Below are 23,021 nucleotides of genomic sequence, written 5' to 3'. Positions count from 1 at the left end.
TATTTAATGGACAGTGTCTTGAAAAATATATAGTTTAAATAACACCAAGTATTTTGTCTGACAATATATGTAATTTTTTGTAATTTTCAATAGCAAATTCAGCAAGATTTTGAAAGCAACACATCAGATCAGATAACTTGAACAACCTTTAGACATTGTAAATGACCTCTTAAATCAGGGCAGACAGTAACAAACAAGTTTTTAGAAATTGTAATTGGCTGAGAGGACAGAGCTCCATGTTGACTGTAATAGCCTATAGTGTTCCAAAATACATTTCCCTTCAATTTTGGTAACATTGTGTCTGGCCCTTTTTTTAATACTAAGGCATTGTTGAGAAAGGGCAGCACAAACCACATCCTAGTGGCTTTTGAGTGCACATAAGTTAACTTGTTGTGCCTATGTTATCAATGGCAAAAAAAATCTCCACATGGTTTTCTTTTAGACCATTACAAATGCCAGACACAAATCCTCTAGATAGATATAGATTGCATTACTTCATAGATTGAATTGCTTCAAATGGGCCATGCCTCTCAAGAGCCATAGAGGCAAAAGCAGAATTTAATTGGGCCCCTAATAGTAACTCTGGGGGCCCCAAAATGGCATGGGCCCTTACAATAGTCCTAGCTCCCAGCCAGCTAGGGCACCAACTCTCTCACCTCAGCCCATCGGAGAGCTCTTACTCACTTGCTTACCTCAGTTTTTCAGGGCACGGTCTCTCGATTGCTTCAGCCCGTCGGACTGTTCTCTCTCACGCTCACCTCAGCTCATCAGGGCTCTCCTCTCAGCCTCACTTCAGCCCATCTGAGCATTTTCTTACGTGCTCACCTCTGATCTCTTTTCCTGCTGGATCTAAAGTTATATCAGCAAGACTCCACATCATGTATTTTCACAATTGCAAATACTCAAACTCTTATTTACCAATAATTGCACTTTTGAATGCCATGCATTCTCTATCACTTTTCTATCTAGAAGTGAGGGATAACAATTGTATGGGCTCAGTCTACGTTCCCTGAGGATGACAGCATGCTTGTAGTATGAGGTGACTTCAACAATCACTTAAACAAACCATATGCTAAAGACTTCTATTCTCTCATGACATCATTCAACCTTAACCAGCTTACCACCATTGGCACACATAAATCAGACAGTTAACTTGACCTTATCTACACAAGACATTGCTCTTCAGATAAAGTTACAGTTAAGTCATTGCACACCTCAGACTATTTCAGCATTACCTTTGACTTAATGCTTTACTCAATTAAACAGCCTCCCTCCCAACCAGTCTCTTTTAGATGCAATCTGCTTTCTCTGTCCACACATTTTTACTCTACTGTCTCATCCTCTCTTCCCTCACACACCCAGTTCTCAGTGCTTGATGTTAACACTCAATTTCAATTTTTCTTCCAGGTCATTGTGCCCTACTACCTCTAACCCCTGGCTGTCTGATGTTCTGTCTGATGACAGCACTCAGGTCAATAGAGAGAGCATCCAAAATGCTCCACACATGTGGAATGATCTTTCCCATTTCCACTCAGACTGCAGATTCCCTAGTATCCTTCAAGCGACAACTAAAAACCCATCTTTTCCCAAAACACCTAAACTCCGGTGAATAAAACCAAAACCCTCTGTAGAAGCACTTTCTTACTCTCTTGCCCCAACTCTCTAAAAAGAAAAAACACTCCTATTCAAGCACTAAATTCTAGAGAGGGGTCTGGATGCAGACCTGGTGCAGTGCAATCTGAGTGTTACGATCACCAGAGATCTAAAACACCATATATGGCTGGAAAACCCTCACAAGGTTAACGGACTACAAATCCACCATTTCATTGACTACAACTCCATACATACACTCCGCTGTAGCATACATTCAATAGATAAAATTACTTATTGATTTTATTAAGGAGTCTCTGGTGTGGGTTTTAAGACTCCTGGTGCCACAAAGTCTGGGTATCCAAGTGACATCTCCCTTATTCTAGAGTTTTGCCAGAAAAGGTGGACTAGGACTTCAAAGACATTCCCCCCCCACCCCCCCTCTTACAAACACACACACACACACACGACAGAAAGAAATTGGACTCAGAAATCCTGGATTAGCCCAAAATTGTTATGTTTTGTAAACTTTGTATCTCATTTATGACTTTCCTTTCCTGTAAAACCCCTCATATAGTTTATATGCCTTGTCAAGAATAATCATTATTGTCAGAATGTGTAAACTAAGCCTATGTAATCCTAAGGGTATCATGTGTGGTATCGATAATCAGCTTACACAATTTTACAACACATGAGGCGTAGCGCATATTCACAATCACCATGGCTTACATTATTTAATGCTCTGAATTAATGCCTCTCCACATGCTTTGGGCGGACACTCAAATGTGCAAATGAGCAGCTAGAGACAAAGAGAAGTTTCACGCTCAAACTTTGCCCTGAAATCATTGGTCGAGCATGTTGAGAGGGCGTGTAACGGAGCCCACATGTGAAAGCTGGCCCCTCCTCAAACTCGACACAGAACGTCCGAAAAAGAACTTCCCAAATGGTCGCCCCTTTAAGGGGTCCAGGCTCTTTTGTGCCCACGTGGCGCTCCAAGCCCACGTTTTGTTATTTTTCCAGCAAAGTAAACTCAGTTTAAAGTTGCGATCGCGTTCCTCCGACCTGTATTGCAAACTCCACGCATCAAGAAAGGACATCAAAGGACTCCCATCACAACGGAAGGAACTCGAAAAGAGAGAAAGACCGCAAAACTAAACTCCAGGTATTTTAGTTATGCGAGTAAGCTGTGCCCCTTTTATCAAAAAGGTGTTTCTCATAATCTTGGTGATCCTCAATAGTGTGTAGAACTGAAGTAAATTTGCCACCCTTTATCTGGACCCTCTATTTCCTTGCTTTTCTGTTTCTTTCTGTTTGTTAAATGTTTTATAGACTCGTATATCGCATATCCACATGCAGTATATCTTTGTTCTATGTTTTATGTTATGTTTGTGCGTTGGTTCGTTATATTTCAGACTTGTCAATAAATCTCATTATAATCAAGTGGATTGTATTGTTTGCCACACAGAAAAAGTCACTGAAAGATAGATTCCCCTGCCTAGCTGTTATAAGTTGATCAAAACCTATAAATGATTAATCTACCTCACAAGAAGTAGTAATAAATCCCTTTTCTAAATAGACCATTACCGAGTCTGCTCGGAAGAGCGGCGGTTCTGGTTATGTTTATTTGGTCAAATTAACAATAAATTTATCCAGAATGTTAATGATTAATAATAATTTGTTATTGTTGATAATTAATATTCATAATCTGAGAATCCGCTCGGCCGAGCAGGGAGGATCATATACAATTATGTGTTTGTTTAACCAAATTGACTGAAGGTTAAGCCGGAATATTAATAATTAAGAATAAACCGTTATTGTTGATTATTAATATTCATAAACTGAGCTAATTTCTTATACCGCTCACAAACACATGTTCCAGACCCTGACTGATTGCACTCTCACAGCTGAAGCTGCTCACAGACAAATTACTTGGACTATAAGAACACCTCTCAAACACATAGTTGTGGCTGAGTCTTGTCTACTGTTTTAGTGACACTACAGCGCGTTTTCCTTTGTGGTTTTTTGATCCTGGCCTTGTTTATTTGTTTAATTCTGTTTGCTGCCTGCCTTGTGACCATCTGCCTGTTATTTTGACTATGATCCTGGATTGCCCTTATACATCTGTTTGCCCCTATATTGACCACTGCTTGCCTGATCTCGCTAATAAACCTGCATGTGGATCTGCACTTCTGTTGTCAGTGTCATATCCCTGGTTACACTGAGCTGCATCCAATGCTTTTTAATGCGCTCACCTAACCCCACTCCTAACCCTACTCATCACAGTGACATCACTCACTCCATTGAGTGCATTGTGTCTGACATTGCATAGCTGAGTGATCCAATCTCAGCTTGCGTTATAAAGGCTGAATCCAGATACTACTGAAATTCTCTGAGAGCAAACAAGTTTCTTTGTATAACTAGCACATTTTGTATGTATTGTCGCTACTTGTTGAATCACTGAATACCTCCTCAATTGTAAGTCACTAATTATCCCTTCAGCTTAGAACAAACCAAGTATGATATATATAGGTTTATCTAAACAATTTGTTTTTCTGTACACAGGTGAAATTGCAGAAGATCCCCTTCACCCTCCCTACCACTACCAGGTTGACTTGGTCTCCAGTGCAGGGTTAGTGTTGCCCTGCCTTAGTCTTTAGGTAGGATCTACCAGTGACCTGCATTATGGATGGATAGGACTTTATGAAAGGAAAGTAACTAAACTTATATTAATCCAAACAATTCACAATAAAATGCTAAAACATGGATCTGTCTTCTAAGTCTTTCTTGTAGAATTGACTAAAGAGAAAGTTGAGCAGGACCATTTTTAATACTGGAGATGAGCAGTTAACTGATAAATGAATCAATGAGCTGAGTGTTTCAGCAGAGACTCTGGGTACAAGGAATATGACTAGAGTAGTTGATAAAGTCAAACTTCAAAGTTCAGATGAAGCTTACCAAAATGGTGGGGGTGTGGGCAAGGCTTACCTTTATGACTTTGTTATGTTCAAACATTCCCTCAATCACAGGCAATGTTGCCAGGTCATGCACATGATCAGAGGTTAGAATCAACTGGGCCAGGTTGGGGCTGGAATGAGGGAAATGATAAAATAATGTTTTTTTCCCTTCAGTACCCACTCCACAAATATGGAGAATATGTTCCACAAATATGTTGCAGAACAGATATTTGCATGCTAATCTTGTTAAAAGTCAAATAAATCTGTACTTATTTAACTCACAGAATAAGCACAGCACAAGGGTGCCTGTCCCTCTCATAGTAAAAGCGTTTTGTCCAGCTGATATGATTGCGCACATTGGAGTTGCTAGAATTACAATCAACAAGGTCTCATTTGTACTTGATCAAATTTAACACAGATGTTGCGCAGGAGCGTGACCAAACTTCATTACTGCAGAAATAACTGTCCTGCACATGTTTAGTCTGAACATGCTCTGCCTGCATTCTGATTGATCTGCGAAGCTGTACCAGCTTTAAAACCAAATATAGGTTATATTTAAGTTAAATATTGGTTATTATATAAGTGTAACTATGAACTTCTTTGGACTTTGGACAGTTTAACCAGTAAAAACAATTATCAATTTTTCATTTGAGTAAGTTACCAACCCTCCACAAATAGCGAGTTTATTTAAATATTACAGGGGAGCCACGGAAACATATGTGTTTGGTTTAAGGGGTCGCAGGTTAAAAAATGGTGTGAACCACTGGTATAGGCCATGTTTACAAAATGGACCTTCAGGAACATCTTTATTCAAAACACATGAGGACATTGACCTTTCCACCCATTTTTGTAATCTTTGCTTACCTTTTCACCTACTGTACATAGTCACTGTTTCCCGACTCCAGTTCAACACAGTTTAAAAAGGTCAGCAAAGTTTATAGGAGGAGTTTTGTGTGCATGTGTATAAGTTTACTGTCTGCATTAAATAGCAGGTTGCATGTGGACAGTCTAGTAGATCAGTAACCATGTTGAATGCACTGGTTTTGTTGTGTCTCAGAGCCCATCTGTTCTTGCAGCTAAAAATTGCAGTCACCCCTACAGTCAGAGGGGCAGACAGTTGCCTTTAATTGCAGGTAAAATGCAAGTAAAAATTGTCCAATGTACAACAGCCTTAACCTTAACCATGGAAAATGCATTTCTTGACAATAAGCCCATTCTTTAATAGCCTCTGAAACACTTATCTGACATGTTGAACATATTCCTGTAGAGAAGCAGAAAATATGACATTGTAAACCATATCTCTCAACACATCATTGATGAGTGCCTGGAAAACTGCTGGGGAGTTGGAAAGACCGAATGACATGACCCAGTACTCAAAGTGCCTCCTGGAGCTGTTAAAAGTGGTTTTCCACTTATCCCCCTCCTTTATGCAGACCAAATGATAAACATTGTTGTAAGGTCCACCCAGTTAGTCCAATGAAAGTGTCTACTAGTGAATGAAGGTTCTGCGTGATTAGTCTTTCCAGTTCACTATGTTACTTTAATTTAAGCTCATATCTAACTGCAATTTTAATATATGGTGGTTTTGAATATTAATATATTTATCTTACATTTTATCTGACTCCAATCATAATACTTAATTTGTATAAATATTTGATAATTTTATTTAGTCTTGTTTTTGTATATTATACTCATTTATTCAAGTTCGTATAACATCTTGAGTCTTGCACAAGCCGAGTATACAATCTCTTAATCACAACCATATCAGTTTGCATGATTAGACAGAGGCGATTAACTACTATTCTATATGGTAGAATCCTTCTAACAAATTAAACGGAAAAAAATTATCAATGAAGAATAGACTTGGGTCTATTGGTGTGTGTGTGTGTGTACGCTATTGCATGCAATGTTTCTGTATTTATAACCACCTCAGAGGATATTGGGGGTCGCGAGTCACTGGCATTGTCATTTTGGGGGTCGCCTGCTGAAAAGTTAAGGAACTCCTGATATAACTGACAGGTCAACCAATTAATTACATTTTGTTTTGTGCCGCACCATGTTTATGGAAATGTAAGCAGGGGCGCCCCCAAGGAGTGGCCACGGCCACTCTTGTGTAAACTCTGGCCACCCCTGAAGCTTTTAATAATCTATTGTTTAAGTCAAAGTGATAAATGTTCATCATCACAAAGCAATCCTCATAAATAACAGTAGTAGTAGTAAATCAGATTTGTAAACGGTTATTAATGAGCACTGTGATCAATATAAACATTGTAGCTTTTTTATCCACTCAGATTTGTTTCCAGGTGGGCTAAATAAAACACTCAAGGCTCTAAAATCCTATTCATTTAAATTAATTAAAAGATGACAGAGGACCTGCAAAAGTATTTCCAGAAAAGTGTGCCATATGCATCAGACGTTAGCCAAAGGTTTGTGGGTGGTGCTTGGCATGACTAATCTAAATTTGCCCAGCTGTATAACACCCAGAAAAAGCCATTTTCTTCATATTTTTATAAGTATGTGATCTTGTTTATAAACATATTACAAATGTTACCAATGGTCCACCTCCTTTTGAAGATGATACTATCCTATCTTCTAAACCAAGCACTAAAGGCTCAATATTTAATTTAATGAACATCTTTGCCACTCTACAGTCATCCCCTATCTCTGCACCAATTGGTCTGTGACCTTAATAATAAAATAGACCAGGATACATGGGATGCAGTTTTGGACAGGGTTCACTTCTGATGACCACTATACATACAGTGTATGTGCCTGAAAAGTTGGGTGGCATGGGTGCATGTTCCTCTACACCACCAGCGGTGAAGACTGCTAGAGGAATATATACAGCGGGAGATGTGGTGGCATCAGCTATCAGGTGTTGTCTTGAACAGTAAGCTTGGGCATGTGGGTTGTTAAAGCTTGCACCACATGAGCATTGACCACATTTACATTTAGTCATTTAGCAGAAACCTTCATCCAAAGTCCTTGAACATTGTTTCCAGCATTTGTTTTTCATGCTGATTTATTTGTACTGAATTGTTAATCAAAAGATCACATCCATGTTTAGTCAGTTTGTTATGTCAGAAAGTCAGAATCCAAATGTTAAAGCAACAAAAAAAATGTCTGATAAAAAGGCTTGTTCTCAACAAAAGCTAATTGCGTGAATAAAGAAAGCTGGGTGATAGTTGTAACAACTCCAGCAAAAGAAGGGAGATGCAAAAAAGTCAGATAAGAGATAAACTCTAGCCAGAGAAGTGAAAAAGAGGCAGATGTGACTCTGACAAATAACTCCTGAGCACTGCATACACAGTTAGCATTACAGTAAACTGAAAAGGAATAACAAAGCAAGCAAGTAGAAATAGGCAGCACACTGAGCAACAGCTATACACACACACACACAAACACAGAAAAGTTGCTGAAACTTTGAACCATGGCATGCACTGTAAGGAATCATTCATACCAAACACAGGATAGAGTACACGGCTATCTGGACACATCCACTGAGTGCCTGTAAACATACACTTGCAACGGTTGCCTCACCTACAAGTTTTTCTGATTTGTCTACTGCAGGTGTGCCCAAATTTGGTCCTGGAGGGCCGGTGTCCTGCATATTTTATGGCTTGTTTCCACTGACTGGTACAGTACGGTACAGCTCGGGTCGGTATGGGTCACCTTTATCAGCCTTGCGTTTCCACTACCAAGGGTACTCTTTTGGTGGGTGTGGTGTATGACAAAGTTTCAGTCGACGTCATTTTTGCTCGAGAAAATGTCTACAAAAAAGCTGTACAGGTCGTTTACATATCATATGAAAAGCACTTCTCACAAAACAGATGCTTTACACACATAAATACTTGTTTATAAATGTTTATTACTAACTTTTCTATGAACATGAGTTGATTATAACTGCAGATCAATGACGGTGCGAAATAGCCTACTGTAACGTCTGTAATTAAATTAAATAAATAAATAAACAAATAAACATATATGAACACATACAGACCCTTACAGTCTCCGATATGTTACCAACTACAGAAGAACTACACAAAGCAGACATTTCGTCGTTAATTAGGTTCAAAACAACACAAAGTATAGTCTACAGTCAGAGCAAACTTCTCATCTGTGTCTGTAATCTTTAGCAGCACATGAAGCCTCTGTTAGAGAGTTATTCCATCATTCCCAGTTCATATTAGTCCAAAAGGTGATGATAATAATTAAAACAAGGCAGTTTGTTCATGTTTGCTGAAGAAATAACGTGCTCCCTGACTTCGCTTTTTTTTCCGCGATCCACTCCCGCGTTTGTCCTTTTCTTTCTGAACGTGTCATTCTCGCGTTTGTCAGCTTCTCACAGGATTGGGTTTCCAAAGCTTGTCAATAATCAAGTGCATGTTATTATCATCAGCTCAAGAAGTTTGTTATTTCAGATAGAGACGCGCGGCGAGCGCAGGGAAGAAAGTGAAACCACTCGAGCTTCAGACTGGCTCGTAAAAAACTACGCAGGCACAGGGTAAATCTGCTCTTCTCCATGGCTTTGTGGCTGTTTATCATGACGACGACAGGGTTTGTTTACGGGATCGACCATGGCTGCATATTTATATATAATTGCACTGTAATCTCTCGCTGTGTATTTGTATTTTGTTGAGTCTATGAATGACGCATCTCTGTTAACCAATAGCATTCAGCTGCGTGTGTAGCTCCACCTTTTGGGATCCTTTCTGCAGTTTGGGACCCTTTTGAAAGGGTCCAGAAAAAGTGGTACGGTACGGTTTGGTTCGGTACGCCTTTTGACAGTGGAAACGGCCATAAAAGCGTACCAAACCGTACCGTACCACTCAGTGGAAACGGGCCATTAGTTCCAACCCCAATTAAACACAGCTGAACCAGCTAGTCAAGGTCTTTCTAGGTATACTAAAACTTCCAGGTAAGTGTGTTGAAGGAAATTAGAGTTAAACTATGCAGGATACCGGCCCTCTAGGACCGAGTTTGGAAACCCCTGATCTATTGCTTTGAAACTAACCGTGATGAGCAGCGCTGCATGTGCAAGTTAAAGGTCTCTTAATTTGACATTGTGTTTAAAAATTGTGATGATCAAATGTGCAGCTCTTCAAAAGATGCAAGACATGAGGGTAATGCACTCCCACATGTGTGAAGCATAAGCTTAAATTGAAAAACAATAGAAAACTAGTGCATTGGAAAGGAAAAAATACTTGACACTAAGTATTGTATTAACAATAAGTGTCAAAAACATAAAATAATCATGTGTGTTGCATTTCCGTGATAGTGTCTACTCTCAACATATTTGGTTAAACATAGGCTACTTAAGGCTTAATAACTCAACTACAGTTAGGTCCAGAAATATTTTGACATAGACACGGTTCTAACATTTTTGTCTCTATACACCAACACATTTGATTTGAAATGAAATAAACAAGATGTGCTTTAACTGCTGACAGTCCGCTTTATTCGAAGGTATTTACATTGTAAAGTTTTGTCTTAAGCAAGTGAAATGCATGCTCAATTGGATTCAGGTCAGGTGATTGACTTGGTCATTGCATAAATTTCATTTCTTTCCCTTTAAAAACTCTTTGGTTGCTTTTGCAGTGTGCTTTAGGTCATTCTCCATCTGCACTGTGAAATGCTGTCCAATGATATCTGAAGCATTTGGCTTAATACGAGCAGAAAATATTGCCTTAAACACTTCAGAATTCCCCCTGCTGCTTTTGTCAGCAATCACATCATCAATAAATACAAGACAATCAGCTCCATTGACAGCCATACATGCCTACGCCATGACAGTACCACCACCATGCTTTGCTGCTTTGGATCATGAGCAGTTCCTTTCCTTAAACTCTTATCTTCCCATCAGTCTGGTACAAAGTGATCTTGATCTCAACTGTCCATAGGATGTTGTTCCAGAACTGTGAAGGCTTTTTTAGAACTCTAATCTTGCCTTCCTGTTTTTGAGGCTCACCAATGGTTTACATCTTATAGTAAACCTTCTGTATTCACTCTGGTGTAGTCTTCTCTTGATTGTTGACACATACATCTATCTCCTGGAGAGTGTTCTTGGGTATTTTGGTGTTACTGAGCTCACTGGTGCACTCTTTCTTTTTAACAATGTTCCAACTAGTTGTTTTTTTTTCCCGTGCCTAATGTTTTTGCTATCTCTCTGATGGGTTTGTTTTGTTTTTAGCCTAATGATGGCTTGCTTGACTAATAGTGACAGTTCTTTGGATCTTATCTTAACTCTAACAGATTGCAAATGCAAAAAGCACAGTTGAAATTAACTCTGGACCTTTTATCTGCTCGTAGTTGGGATAATGAGGGAATAACACACCGGGCCATGGAAAAGCTGAGAAGCCAATTGTCCAATTACTTTTAGACCATTAACAATTAAACATATGCAAACTGTTGTAATTCCTACAGCGTTCGCCTGATTTGGATGTAAATCCTCAAATTAAAGTTGATAGTATGCAGTTAAAGCTTGTTTGTTTCATTTCAAATCAATTGTGTTGGTGTATACAGCCAAAAATGTTAGAATTGTTTCGATGTCCAAATATTTATGGACCAAACTGTATTTTGAGTAGTCTGCTCATCTGGAATGTTCTCATCGGCATGCAATGCATCTTCAGACACATCAGGACCTTTCACACTGTGCACAACTCTGTGTTATTATAAACACACCTTTAACTCTGGGTAAAGACATATTTCGAACCTGTTATTTGAAAGCAGTGTTATACCTGCATTTCCGTTTTAAATATCTTCAGTGTGAAACTGAGCAGTTTTTGCTTGTTGCTTCTGGACCCTTGCTTCTGGATCAGAAACTAAGCAGTGACACTCATGTCATGTCAGAGATGCAGACATGTGTTCTGTTTAATTGAGCCATAATACAAAGGCAGTTTATGTAAAATCTGCATGCATTCCAGGCTTTGCTGTGTGGAATTTCCATTTTCTCCCTGTTGTGGCAGGCCACCTAGTGAATTCTCAGTGTCGACCTGGAATCAACACAACCACACACACTTGGAGCAATCACAGATCACGTCGGATGAGTGAACTTGTTCTCCACATGCAGTTATACTAATGTGTACTGTCCCTGTCCTATACAAATTCCACAGACAGAGATTGAGAGACTGATGGCAATCTTTGTAATTTGGAATTTTTGATAATTTTAACTTTGTCTTAATCCTTCCATTAATAATTCTGTAGTTGAATTTAAAAAGTAATAGTTTAGTTCTGTGTTTAACTAATTATAACGTATGCTGATGAGTTTATCCTTATATAACCTTATGTGCTTAACCTCATATAACCTTGCTCCATAACAGCTGTGACTTTGTGTGACTGATAACAGAGAAGTTAACTCCTTGGTACTTGTTATCACCAAAATGATTGTAGCGAATTAGCTCAAAGGGAAGAAGAAAATTAATTTGAACGGGGCTTCAAAAGAATCAACTCTTTGGGCTCTATTTTGACAGTCCATGCGCAGAGCGCAAAACGCAGGGCACAAACACTTTCAGGGCATGTCAGAACGCGTTTTTGTTTAAGGACGGGAAATCTGCCTTATGCCGTGGCGCATGGTCTTAAAGGGTTGACTTTATTTTCTTTATGAGTTATAGGTGTGTTTTGAGAATAAACCAATTAGAGTCTCATCTCCCATTACCTTTAAGAGCCAGCTGCGTCGCGCCAAGAGCGCATTCACTATTTACAGGACGCAAAGTAAGTCTAAGTGGAAAAAATTAGCATTTCACAAGCAAACAGTTAACAGTTGACAGTTTTTTAACAGAAAACTGTTAAACCGAGCATCTACTGCGTGAGAATGAGAGATAATCAATCTACTTTCACATTCGCTCTTGGATAGGGAAACCTTTACGCACAGACATCAATTAGTCTAAAAATAAATAATTTTGTTGGTAAGCGCAAAGATTTGTTTCAAAACTATTTCTAAATTCAGTTCTAATTTCCAGCAAACGAATAAATGAATAATAATAACAAAATGTGCTCATGAGTTATATCCTAAAACACATGCTGTGCCCCATATGGTCTAAACAGGTGGGCAAATCTAAGCTTGTTTTTAATAAAACAAATATAAATATGGATATATTAAATAATACTGCTAATAATAATAACATTATACAAAAGCAAATTGTTATGAATGAACTGAAAAAGCCTCCCGAGATGAAGAAGACATAAAAGCAGTGATTTTTCATATTTATGTAGGCTAGAAAATAATATGTTTTGTAATATTTTAATCCTTTATATTTATATTCTATATCTATTCTTATTATATCCTATATATATCCTTAATATTTAAATGTTTCCATATGTAAAGATATTTGCCTATTGCTCTCTTGTGGGTATTAAGCAGTGTGTAAGCGAGGCGCAACTCTGCGCCGGAGTTTAGACCGGGTTAGTTTTGGTCTAATGAAAAATCTATTATAGTTTCTCAAAATAGCAACGCGCCAGTGGTCCGCCTCAGAATGCCTCCCTTTTTAGACCAGAATGCCTATGGGCGCACAAATGAGCGCTAATGCATTTGCTATTTAAACAGCGTAGCGCAACGCCTCAAAACGACTCTTGCGCTAAGCTGAAACTACCAAAAGATTATTGCGCCGCGCCTTGCGCCACACTGCGCCGGGTGTATGATAGGGCCCCTAAAATCTGAACAAATGAGTTGTCCAGCGATCGTTTGAACGGACAGTTTACCTTAATTATGGCTACCACTATCAAAATAAAAATCCATTAATGTTTAAGCAGGGTAGCAAGATTGAAGTTTAAGACTTTAGATTCATAAATGTGCACAGGCACCTTTCTTTATGCAAAATGACACTTTATTGACAAATCTAACAGAAACTAACACATTACACAAACACACATTCATACAAGTGTAGAGAAGAGTAAAGAAAGTAAATTAAGAGTTTGAGAGAATGTAATGATGGAAAACCTTGGATTTTATAAGACCAAACCAAGCGGACCACAAATAATCAATTTAACCCTTCTATGGTTTCTTTAGGGTCGCATTTAGTTTACATCAGTTCAAATGTAGTCTGGAAGTGTTATTTGCAGTTCCTTTTTTAATGTGAAGAAACTCTCTGTTAAGCACGTGGCTAGCTGGCTGTTCTTTGTCCTCGCGAGGCTTGAAGTGGGGTGGAGTCGGTCGTTTCAAGTCTGTAGCGACAACAGGGCGAGGCGTGATGACTACTGGTTTGCAGTGCACTAAACTAGACTCTCGACGGAAAAAAAAGAAAAGAAGGTGTCAGAGATGGGAATGTCTGAGCTGTGCGATCAACCCATTTTGTCTGGGTCCCTGCCTGCTCCCTGGAGTCCTCTAGGGTTCTCTGTGTTGGGTTCAAGTCTTTCTCTGGTTTGTAGTCTTATTGCTTGGGTGTTCTTCTCTGGCCTGAGGTTTCTTGTTTATGGTGTTTATGGTTCTTAGGGCGGTGGCCTCAGGCATAAGGTATGTTTTATAGCCCTTTGTTCAGAAGTGTAGGGATTTGCATAGGTATTTTGATGTAAACTGTGGTAGAAATGTTCATGTTTCTTAAAATGTTAGTATGTTGCACACATATTAGGATGAAATGTAAACCATTGTTCAGTACATAAAATTTGCTTTGCAGGGACATCAAACAACTATCTATGATCTTGTTTAGCTGTGGTAGAGTTAAAGGTTGATTGCAGAAGTATTAAAACCATATTATTAATACAGGAGCAAGGGAAACGTTGCAAAACACCTGATTATACATAAAGTTAGAATAAAAGTGTATATTAAACCATCAGTCTTAAGCCTGGAGCTTAAAGAAGTTTTCTGTGTGTCCAGTTCTGTGATTTCTAGTTTGTGTCGTAAATACCTTTTAAAATCAGATTACAACTGAAAATCCAGTCTTTTCTGGTGGAGAAGTTGTCGGTGTATTTGTTGAATAAAAGCAAAAGAAGTGTGGAAGTGAAGTGTGTGTGTGCCAAGTTGACACAGACTGCCTTAAGTATGTTGCCGTTTTCTGACACTCGGAGCTCTGTAATGCTTTATTTATCTAATTAATTAAAATGATTAAACTTATTTAAAGCCTCTGACTGATGTTTTAACCTGGGAGGACTAGGAGTCCAACAAAACCCAGGCTGCTTTCCTCCTCACCTTTACTGCCTAGACCACCATTCACTGACACTGCATACTCTTTGATGACATGAGCACTTACTTTTTATTTTCAATAAATATTAGATTAACTAAATTAAGTAAAGTATAAGAATTTATTTTGTGTGTAAGGAATAGTATGTGGGTGTTTCCCAGCATTGAGAGTTCACAAATATGTTAATTCTCAGGGCTGGGCAAGAAGAGCATGTAGAGTTTCATTCAATCTGGGTTTTTACTGTGGATTGATGTGCTAATATGTTGCATTTCAGTTTTCACCAGTAAAGTTCACCAGCTTAGTTACAAAGGTTGATCAGCAGGTTAATCACTAGAAACCTTCAGCCATTACATGTTGTGGAGAGGTAAGCATGATCGAACACCCAATGAGGGGGGAGAGCATGCTCAGAGCCTGGCGGCTAATCAGCAGGCCAATCAGAAATAATAAATAACACCTGTTTGTTCTAGTGATTGAGCCGGAGAGACACCCTTCTTAAGGAGAAGAGAAGGAGCAGCCGGGGAGAGGAGAGAGCACACACACACCTGAACTGCTACATGTGTTGTGCATTGAAAAAATAAAAATAAAAGTATATTATTTACCTGATATCGCCGACCCTGTCTTCTTCTTCCCACACAACAACGAACGTTACTACACATGTATTATTCCTTACATAAATAATGTATATTGAAAATTGTAACTTCTGACACTTCATACAGTTTGTTATAAAAATGGAGAAAAACATGTTTATTAGCTCTCATCTAGAGCTTGCATCATTCAATAACTTGTAAAACTTGTATACTAATTTATCCAACCACAAGAGAGCACTCCAGCAAAGCCAAATACCATATGTAAACATAGCTTTCATAAACACTGAATTAACTCAGTAGGCCCACACAGAATCTGTGCCAGCTGCCTGCTGAAATCTGTAGATTTGAGCTTATCATTCAATCAATTTGTTTACTTATTTAAAGGGGTGCAAATACATATTTATTACTTTTTTTAGATTAACTTTGGTATCACTAATCAATTAGAAAATGTATGTACATATACAATACAATATTCTTGTTGGCTTAGTCCCTTTATTAATCCGGGGTCGCCACAGCGTAATGTACCGCCAACTTATCCAGAACATTTTTACGCAGCAGATGCCCTTCTAGCCGCAACCCATCTCTGGGAAACATCTAAACACACATTCACACACACACTCATACACTGGGGTACCGCATGTCTTTGGGGGAAACCGGAGCACCCGGAGGAAACCCACGCAAACGCAGGGAGAGCATGCAAACTCCATACAGAAACGCCAACTGAGCCGAGGATCGAACTAGCGAGCGTCTTGCTGTGAGGCGACAGCACTACCTACTGCACCACTGCATTGCCACAATACAATATGTAAAGTAATATTTTATGTCTTTTAATGCATGAGAGACCTGCATTAGCTTTGCGTACCAAACAAGTAATTCTAATTGGACTTTGATAATAAACCTTTAAAAAGTCATTTTTTTAATGTGTTGGGCTTCAGCTTCTATACTAGGGATGCACAAACTAGGGCCTGCGGGCCAAAGTTGGCCCCTGGTTTAATTTATCTTGCCATGCCATCAAAGAAGACAGGAAGAATTTCAATTTAATTCACTTTTATTTGTATAGTGCTTTTACAATGTAGATTGTGTCAAAGCAGCTTCACATGAAAGATCATAGTAAATTGCAACAGTGTAGTTCAGTTTTCAGAGTTTAAGTTCAATTCAGTTTAGCTCAGGTTAGTTTAATAATCACTACTAAGACTCCAAACACTGAAGAGCATTCCATCGATGCACAGCTCTACAGATCCCAAATCATGCAAGCCAGTGGCGACAGCAGCGAGAAAAAAACTTCACCAATTAGCGAAAGTGAAGAATTAAAAAAACTTGAGAGAAACCAGGCTCAGTTGGGCACAACCATTTTTTCACTGGCCTAATGTCTTGTGCATGAAGCTGGACCTAAGCAAAGACTCATCTGTCCCTGGAGCGCCACAGGAATCAGTCTCATGCTCTCCACTCCTTCATGACCACTACAGTAGCCGGTCAGGATACGGCCTAGTCTAGGAATTGGAAACCTTGGGATCATCTTGTCGCTAGTCTTGGATCGAATCAGTGGCACTGCGTGATCTGAGGGTCTTGGAATGAGTATCCTCAGGTGGAAATGGAGAAATAAAGAGAATAATTAGCGTAGCTGCAGTTCATAGTGTATAAAAACGAGATGCAGAACCTGTGTGGAGCACATTTATGTATCAAGAATGATGGGAATGGTTTATAGATTGTCATTTTAAATATAACCTTTTTGTTTGTTTGTTTTTTGTTAAAAGCTAACTGAAATAAAATATGTCAATTAAATGGTGTAAATAAATCAGATTTAGTTTAAATGCGCATACTGTCACTCGACGAATAGAGAACAAATCAAGGCAAAGGCAGATTCTGCTGTATTCAGCATTAAACTCCGCAAATGTTACAAATGTGACTGTTTATGCTTTAACTGCAAAAAGTTATTATTTTAAATGTTATACTGCATTGGCAACTTTAATGTAATATAGTTTGGTATATTTATCTTCAGCCCAAAGTTCTTAATGATATTTGGTTTTAGGCCCTTTATAACAAAAAGTTTGGGCACCGCTGTTCTATACTCTCAAAACCATTCTACATACTGTAAATCCACAGATTTATTACACAATTCTGCATAGAAAGAAAACATATTTAGAAATAGACAATACATTCAAATTCATGCACAATATTGGACAAAAATTACATATAAAAATGTTTTAAAACAATTGATAAAAACAATTTTATCATTTTTTGTTTCTCTTGAATACTGCTTTTTAATTTTATTTTATTTAATATTTTCCCTAACATATAAATTTGGGCGTACTAGTTTTTGGACTGTTATCATAAGCTATTTTGTTAGATTAGCTCCAGAGTTGGCCTCAGTATTGATTATTCTAATGTACATACACAAATGTAATAATTTAAATCTTCCTATAAAAAACATTAATTTAAATGAGTGATTTGAGAGGGATATACTCATATATGTTGAGCACTGTAAATAGTCTTGTTCGTGATTCCAGTTTAACGAACTTTAAAAAGGAGTTTTGTGTGCATGCGTATCTGTTATCTGTTTGTATTCAATACCAGAGTTCAGTCTGGTCATCTAGTAGATCAGTAACCATGTTGACTGCACTGGTTCTGTTGTGTCTTGGAGCTTTTCTTTTGTACTTACAGCTGAGAATTCGGCGACCCAAAAACTTTCCTCCTGGACCTGCACCTGTTCCAATCTTTGGTAATTTGTTACAACTGAATCGCATAAGCCCATTAAAAGACTTTGATAAGGTAGGAACATAAGGACACAATGCAAAGAACAGGATTTAAAATACTGCATGAAAAACATCATAATTGTCCTTTTCTGCAGTTTGCTCAGCACTATGGATCAATCTACGGGATTTACATTGGTTCACAGCCAGCAGTGGTGTTAACGGGACAGAAAATGATCAAGGAGGCACTGATCACACAAGCGGCTGAGTTTTCTGGCAGATCAAATAATATGATGTTTAGCCATGTAACAGGGGGCAAAGGTAAGCATAAGGGATAGTCCAAAAATAAAAACTTACTCAATATTTATTCACCCTTTACAAGTTTTAAACCTTTAAGAGTTGCTGAACACAAAGCAAATGTTTTACAGAAAACTGAAAAACCCCTGACCTAGTAGGAAAAAACAAATACTATGGAAGTCAATGAACACTATTAAATGCGTGTGTTATGATGACTTTTGTCTGTGCTAGGGGTCATCATGGCAGATTATGGAGAAAGTTGGCGTGAACATCGGCGCTTTGCTCTGACCACACTGAGAAACTTCGGCCTTGGAAAGAAAAGTATGGAGCAGAGGATTCTGGAGGAGGTCAAACATATCTGTTTACTACTGGAGGAATCTGCTGGTACAGTGTTCTCATATGTGACACCGTTCATATTTAATATACATTTATACAAAGGCATGTTCAGTGTCCATAATTACTAGATAATTTTTATTAGATACTTTTTTAGCATATCAAACTGCTTGAGAACATTCAGTCTCAGGGATGCAAACTTTTTCAGGAAAGTCAATTGACCCTCAGCATCTGTATCACCAAGCTGCCTCAAACATCATAGCCTCAGTCATTTTTGGGTCACGATTCAATTACAAGGATGCATATTTCCAGACATTGATCACAAGTGTGGAAGATCTTACCAAGATTACAATTGGACCATGGGCAATGGTAAATATGAAAATAAATAAATAAATTTAAAAAAAAAAAAACGTTTACTCAGATATATTGTTTTAAATAAGTATGTTTACAGATTAGTTAAGTAAAAATATGCTTATTGTACTATGTTTATTATTGGTCATTGTTATTTACACTTAGAAATACATCTAAATATGTACTTTCACTGTCAAAAATAGATAGTACATAGTTTGTACACAAATGGAATATTTATTTACAGACTAATACAAAAAAAATCTTTATCTTGAATTGCAGCTCTATGAAATAGCACCAGTGTTGAGGATTTTCCCACTGCCATTCCAAAAAGCTTTTCAGTATTTTGAGCAAATCACAAAACATGTTCTTAAAGTTGTGGAGGAGCACAAGACGTCACGTGTTGCTGGGGAGCCCAGAGACTTGATTGATTGTTACTTGGAGGAGATGGAGAATGTAAGACACCTGCATATTTAATATCATTTGATGTACAGATTTTGTAAGTGGCTCCTTCTGTTTTTAGAAATCAGATCATCGCACCTCATTTGATGAGTCGCAGATGGTCACTTTGCTGTTTGACCTGTTTATTGCTGGAACTGAAACAACCTCTAACACACTCCGCACTTTAACTCTGTATTTGATGACTTACACTCATATTCAAGGTATGGAATGTGGGTAAAATGTGTCAACCCCCTTTTTATATCTGCATTTAATATCAAGAAAAAGTAAATGATCAACTAGGTAAAATTCAGTTTATATATACACACACACACATACACACACACACACACACACACACACACACACACACACACACACATATATATAGTTTTTCAGTAAATATTAGTGTCAAGTCTTTTTTACTATTAAATTGGGAAAAAAATTAAAGAGGGAAAACATTTATCCATTATTAAATGTTGTGCATCAATAAAGGATTGTGGAATAGGATATTGTGGGATTTTTGCTCATATTGTATATTTTAGGGAGTTGTTTATAAAAGTCTTTCAATGTCAGCTTTAAATGTCTCTACATGCATCCTCAGAGCAATGTCAGCGGGAGATCGATGAAGTCCTTGGTGCTCGTGATCATGTCACATATGAGGACAGAAACGCCATGCATTTTGTTCAAGCAGTGATTCATGAGGGTCAGCGTGTTGCTGATATTGCTCCTCTTAGTATGTTTCACTCTGCCAAAACCGACACTCAACTCAGGGGCTACAGCATCCCAAAGGTGACATTTACTGTTATGTACTACCATTTCTTTTTTAATATGAAATAACTTCTTGTTATGAACATTTATCAACTATCATATATTTAATCATATCAAAACAATCAATTGCTTAAACTGTTATAATTGCAACTGCTAAGCCTAATATGTACTGTATAGGGGAAATTTCTAATGTTAAAAAAATCTACTCTTACAGGGGACAATTATCATCCCGTATCTGTCATCTTCTCTCAGAGAGGAAGGTTAGTGGAAGTTTCCACATGAGTTCAACCCTCAAAACTTCTTGAATGAAAAAGGAGAATTTGTGAAGAATGATGCATTCATGCCTTTCTCTGCAGGTGTGTGCTACATCATTTTCATTAAACAGTATTATGAGGTACTGTAATCTTTTTGGAAAATCAATAGCACTCATTTACCCATTTATTACCGTGTCCAATCCAAAGTCCAAAACTGTAAAATTAAACAGACTGATTAAAAAATAAAATCAGCAGAAAGCACATTAGAAAAAAGACGTTATGCATGATGTCCACTTTCTTTCCAATTTCCTAGGACCTCGTGTTTGTTTAGGAGAAAATCTAGCCCGCATGGAGCTCTTCCTCATCCTGGTCACTGTACTGCGGAGATTTCGTCTGGTCTGGCCGAAGGATGCAGGAGAGCCAGACTTCACATATATATATGGTGGGACTCAATCAGTGAAACCTTACCGTGTAATTGTAGAGCCGCGAATGCATGGAGAGGCTTGTAAATTTGTCGACTGAACATATGATGCCTACTATTTCATGCTATACCAGGGCTGATTCGAGACATTTGGAGGCCCAATGCAAAATTTATATCAGAGTTCTGCACGGTCTCCTCTCCACCTTTCACAACAAATAAAAGCTATTGAATTATTTGTTTATTTATTTATTTATTAGACATGGACATCACAATTACACTGGACAACCAAATGCATTTGTTTAAGTGTTTTAGCAAACTTGCTAATTCTCTACACCTGTCCACAGGAGGCTTAAAATATGACAAAATTAAAAATATAATAAAAACATACACAACATTACAATTCTTTACATGAAATTACTGCAGGCAAAAGCAAAGGCAAGATGATCCAACCAACTAACAGTAGACTATTTGTGCAAACAATGCTGTTTTGTTTTTGACCACTTTTTAAGAGCACTCCTAAAAATATTTACTTTCTGATTTTAAGCTAATTGGTAAATCATTCCACAGTTTGGCTCTCTTTACAGAGAAGACAGATAGACCAAACAAGGTCTTACACTTTGGCACTAGACAGACACCATTAGCAGTTGCCTGTGTAACTATGTGGAAGGTTTGATGCCGACTGATTAGCTCAGAAAACAGGATTGGAACATGATTATTTAAACATTTAAAAAACAATTTAAGATAACTAAATATAATAAAACTATCAAAACTAAAAAGGTTATGTTTACATAAAACATCACAATGATGCCATCGCATAGGCTTTAAGTCCATAATTTTAACTAATCAAATCCACTTTCTAAACTTTTTATTTGTACAAATTCAGTAATCCAAAGAACAAGAAATATAAAAACAAGGAAATGGAATACTGTGCAATGAGTGAATGTGTATAAGATACTTATAAGTGTGTATGTAATTGTTTGGGTGCAGGCTAGGGTTCTGCATGTAATCCAGAAAGCTGGTGGAGTGTATACATAGCTGGAGGGTCCTTATGTACAGGAATTGACAAACTCTGTCCTGTAGGGCTGGTGTCCTGCAGAGTTTTGCTCCAACCCTAATTAAACATACGACATATGAAGACAACAAATAGCATGTTGAGGTGTTTTTGATTAGTCCTGGAGCAAAACTCTGCAGGAGCACTAGCCCTCCGAAACCAAGTTTGCCCATCTCTGCTCTAGTAGTTCTTCTAGGCACTCCAGCTGATAATCTTGACATAGTACCCCACAAGGACTGGCTTCCAGATAGGCTGAGGTGGCCCTGGAGCATGGGGCCCTGTAACGTGGAGATGAGAAGGAGGCTCTTAGTCAGGAGGCACAGGTGGGTCAGATGGCTCTGGCAGGTCTGGAATCTCTGGCAGCTTCGTCGGCAGCTCTGACAGCAATACTCCTGATGGTGGCTTGGGCAGCAATAGCTCTGGTAGTGGTGGCAGCACTTTTTGGAGCTCGGGTGATGGTGGACCGATGTTGGCCATTTTGGGACCTGGTGGGCTGGCAGCATCCCTTTTGAGAGCTGGAAGAGTCGCAAATGTTTAAAAAATTCTAAAAGGCCTGTCTATGGATAATTACAATAATTCAGCTTGGACAGGACAAAAGCCTGGAGCTGTATAGCATTAATTTATAAAAAGGGTCAGATCCTGTTAACATTGTATAAGGCAGGAATGGACAGTTGAGGCAGTGTGTAAGCTGATCATCATTCACAATTCAGGATAACAAGATCTAAGTTTAAGACATTAGTTTCATAAATATGCACAGGCACTTTTCTTTATACGAAATGAAACTATTGACTAATCAAACACCTAACACAAATACACATTCATACAGGTTGTAGAGTAAAAGAAGAAAAATAAGTGTTTGCGAAAGTGTAATGATGTAAATACCAATTTTGTAAGACCAAACCAACAGAATCAAAAATAATCATTCCCCCTCAGATGATCACTATGAGTTTATGTCCAGTTGATAAACTAGGGGAATCGCTTAGAAGCACCAATCACACTAATTTGCATAGAAAAGGCCAAAGAAATGCATATGAAATTGGGGAGTGCAGCTATCACAGGTGTAGCCACTCCACAATTAGGAGTATGAGGCTTCCTTGAGAGGAAGTTCCTTAGACTTTTGCTTCAAAGCCAACACGTCTTGAAGGGCTAGCAGCTTTATGCTGTGTTCACACCAG

At 38.2% G+C, this 23,021-nt stretch overlaps 1 protein-coding gene across 3 annotated transcripts; it reads left to right on the top strand.

Moving 5' to 3' along the window:
• Positions 1 to 15,612: 15,612 nt before the first annotated feature.
• Positions 15,613 to 21,029, top strand: cyp2x10.2 (cytochrome P450, family 2, subfamily X, polypeptide 10.2). Of its 3 annotated transcripts, NM_001044309.2 has the most exon segments (10): positions 17,837 to 18,012; positions 18,092 to 18,254; positions 18,462 to 18,614; positions 18,772 to 18,932; positions 19,194 to 19,367; positions 19,435 to 19,573; positions 19,954 to 20,141; positions 20,335 to 20,380; positions 20,477 to 20,514; positions 20,688 to 21,029. In NM_001044309.2, coding segments are annotated over 10 exon segments (1,242 nt in total). In that variant the 5' UTR covers positions 17,837 to 17,850; the 3' UTR covers positions 20,706 to 21,029.
• Positions 21,030 to 23,021: the final 1,992 nt, after the last annotated feature.

The sequence above is a fragment of the Danio rerio genome, chromosome 7, assembly GCF_052040795.2.
Source record: "Danio rerio strain M-AB ecotype USA chromosome 7, GRCz13ab, whole genome shotgun sequence".
NCBI classification, from domain to species: Eukaryota; Metazoa; Chordata; class Actinopteri; order Cypriniformes; family Danionidae; genus Danio; species Danio rerio.
The sequence above is the reverse complement of the archived record's forward strand: the minus strand, read 5'-3'. Positions and strand labels throughout refer to the sequence as shown.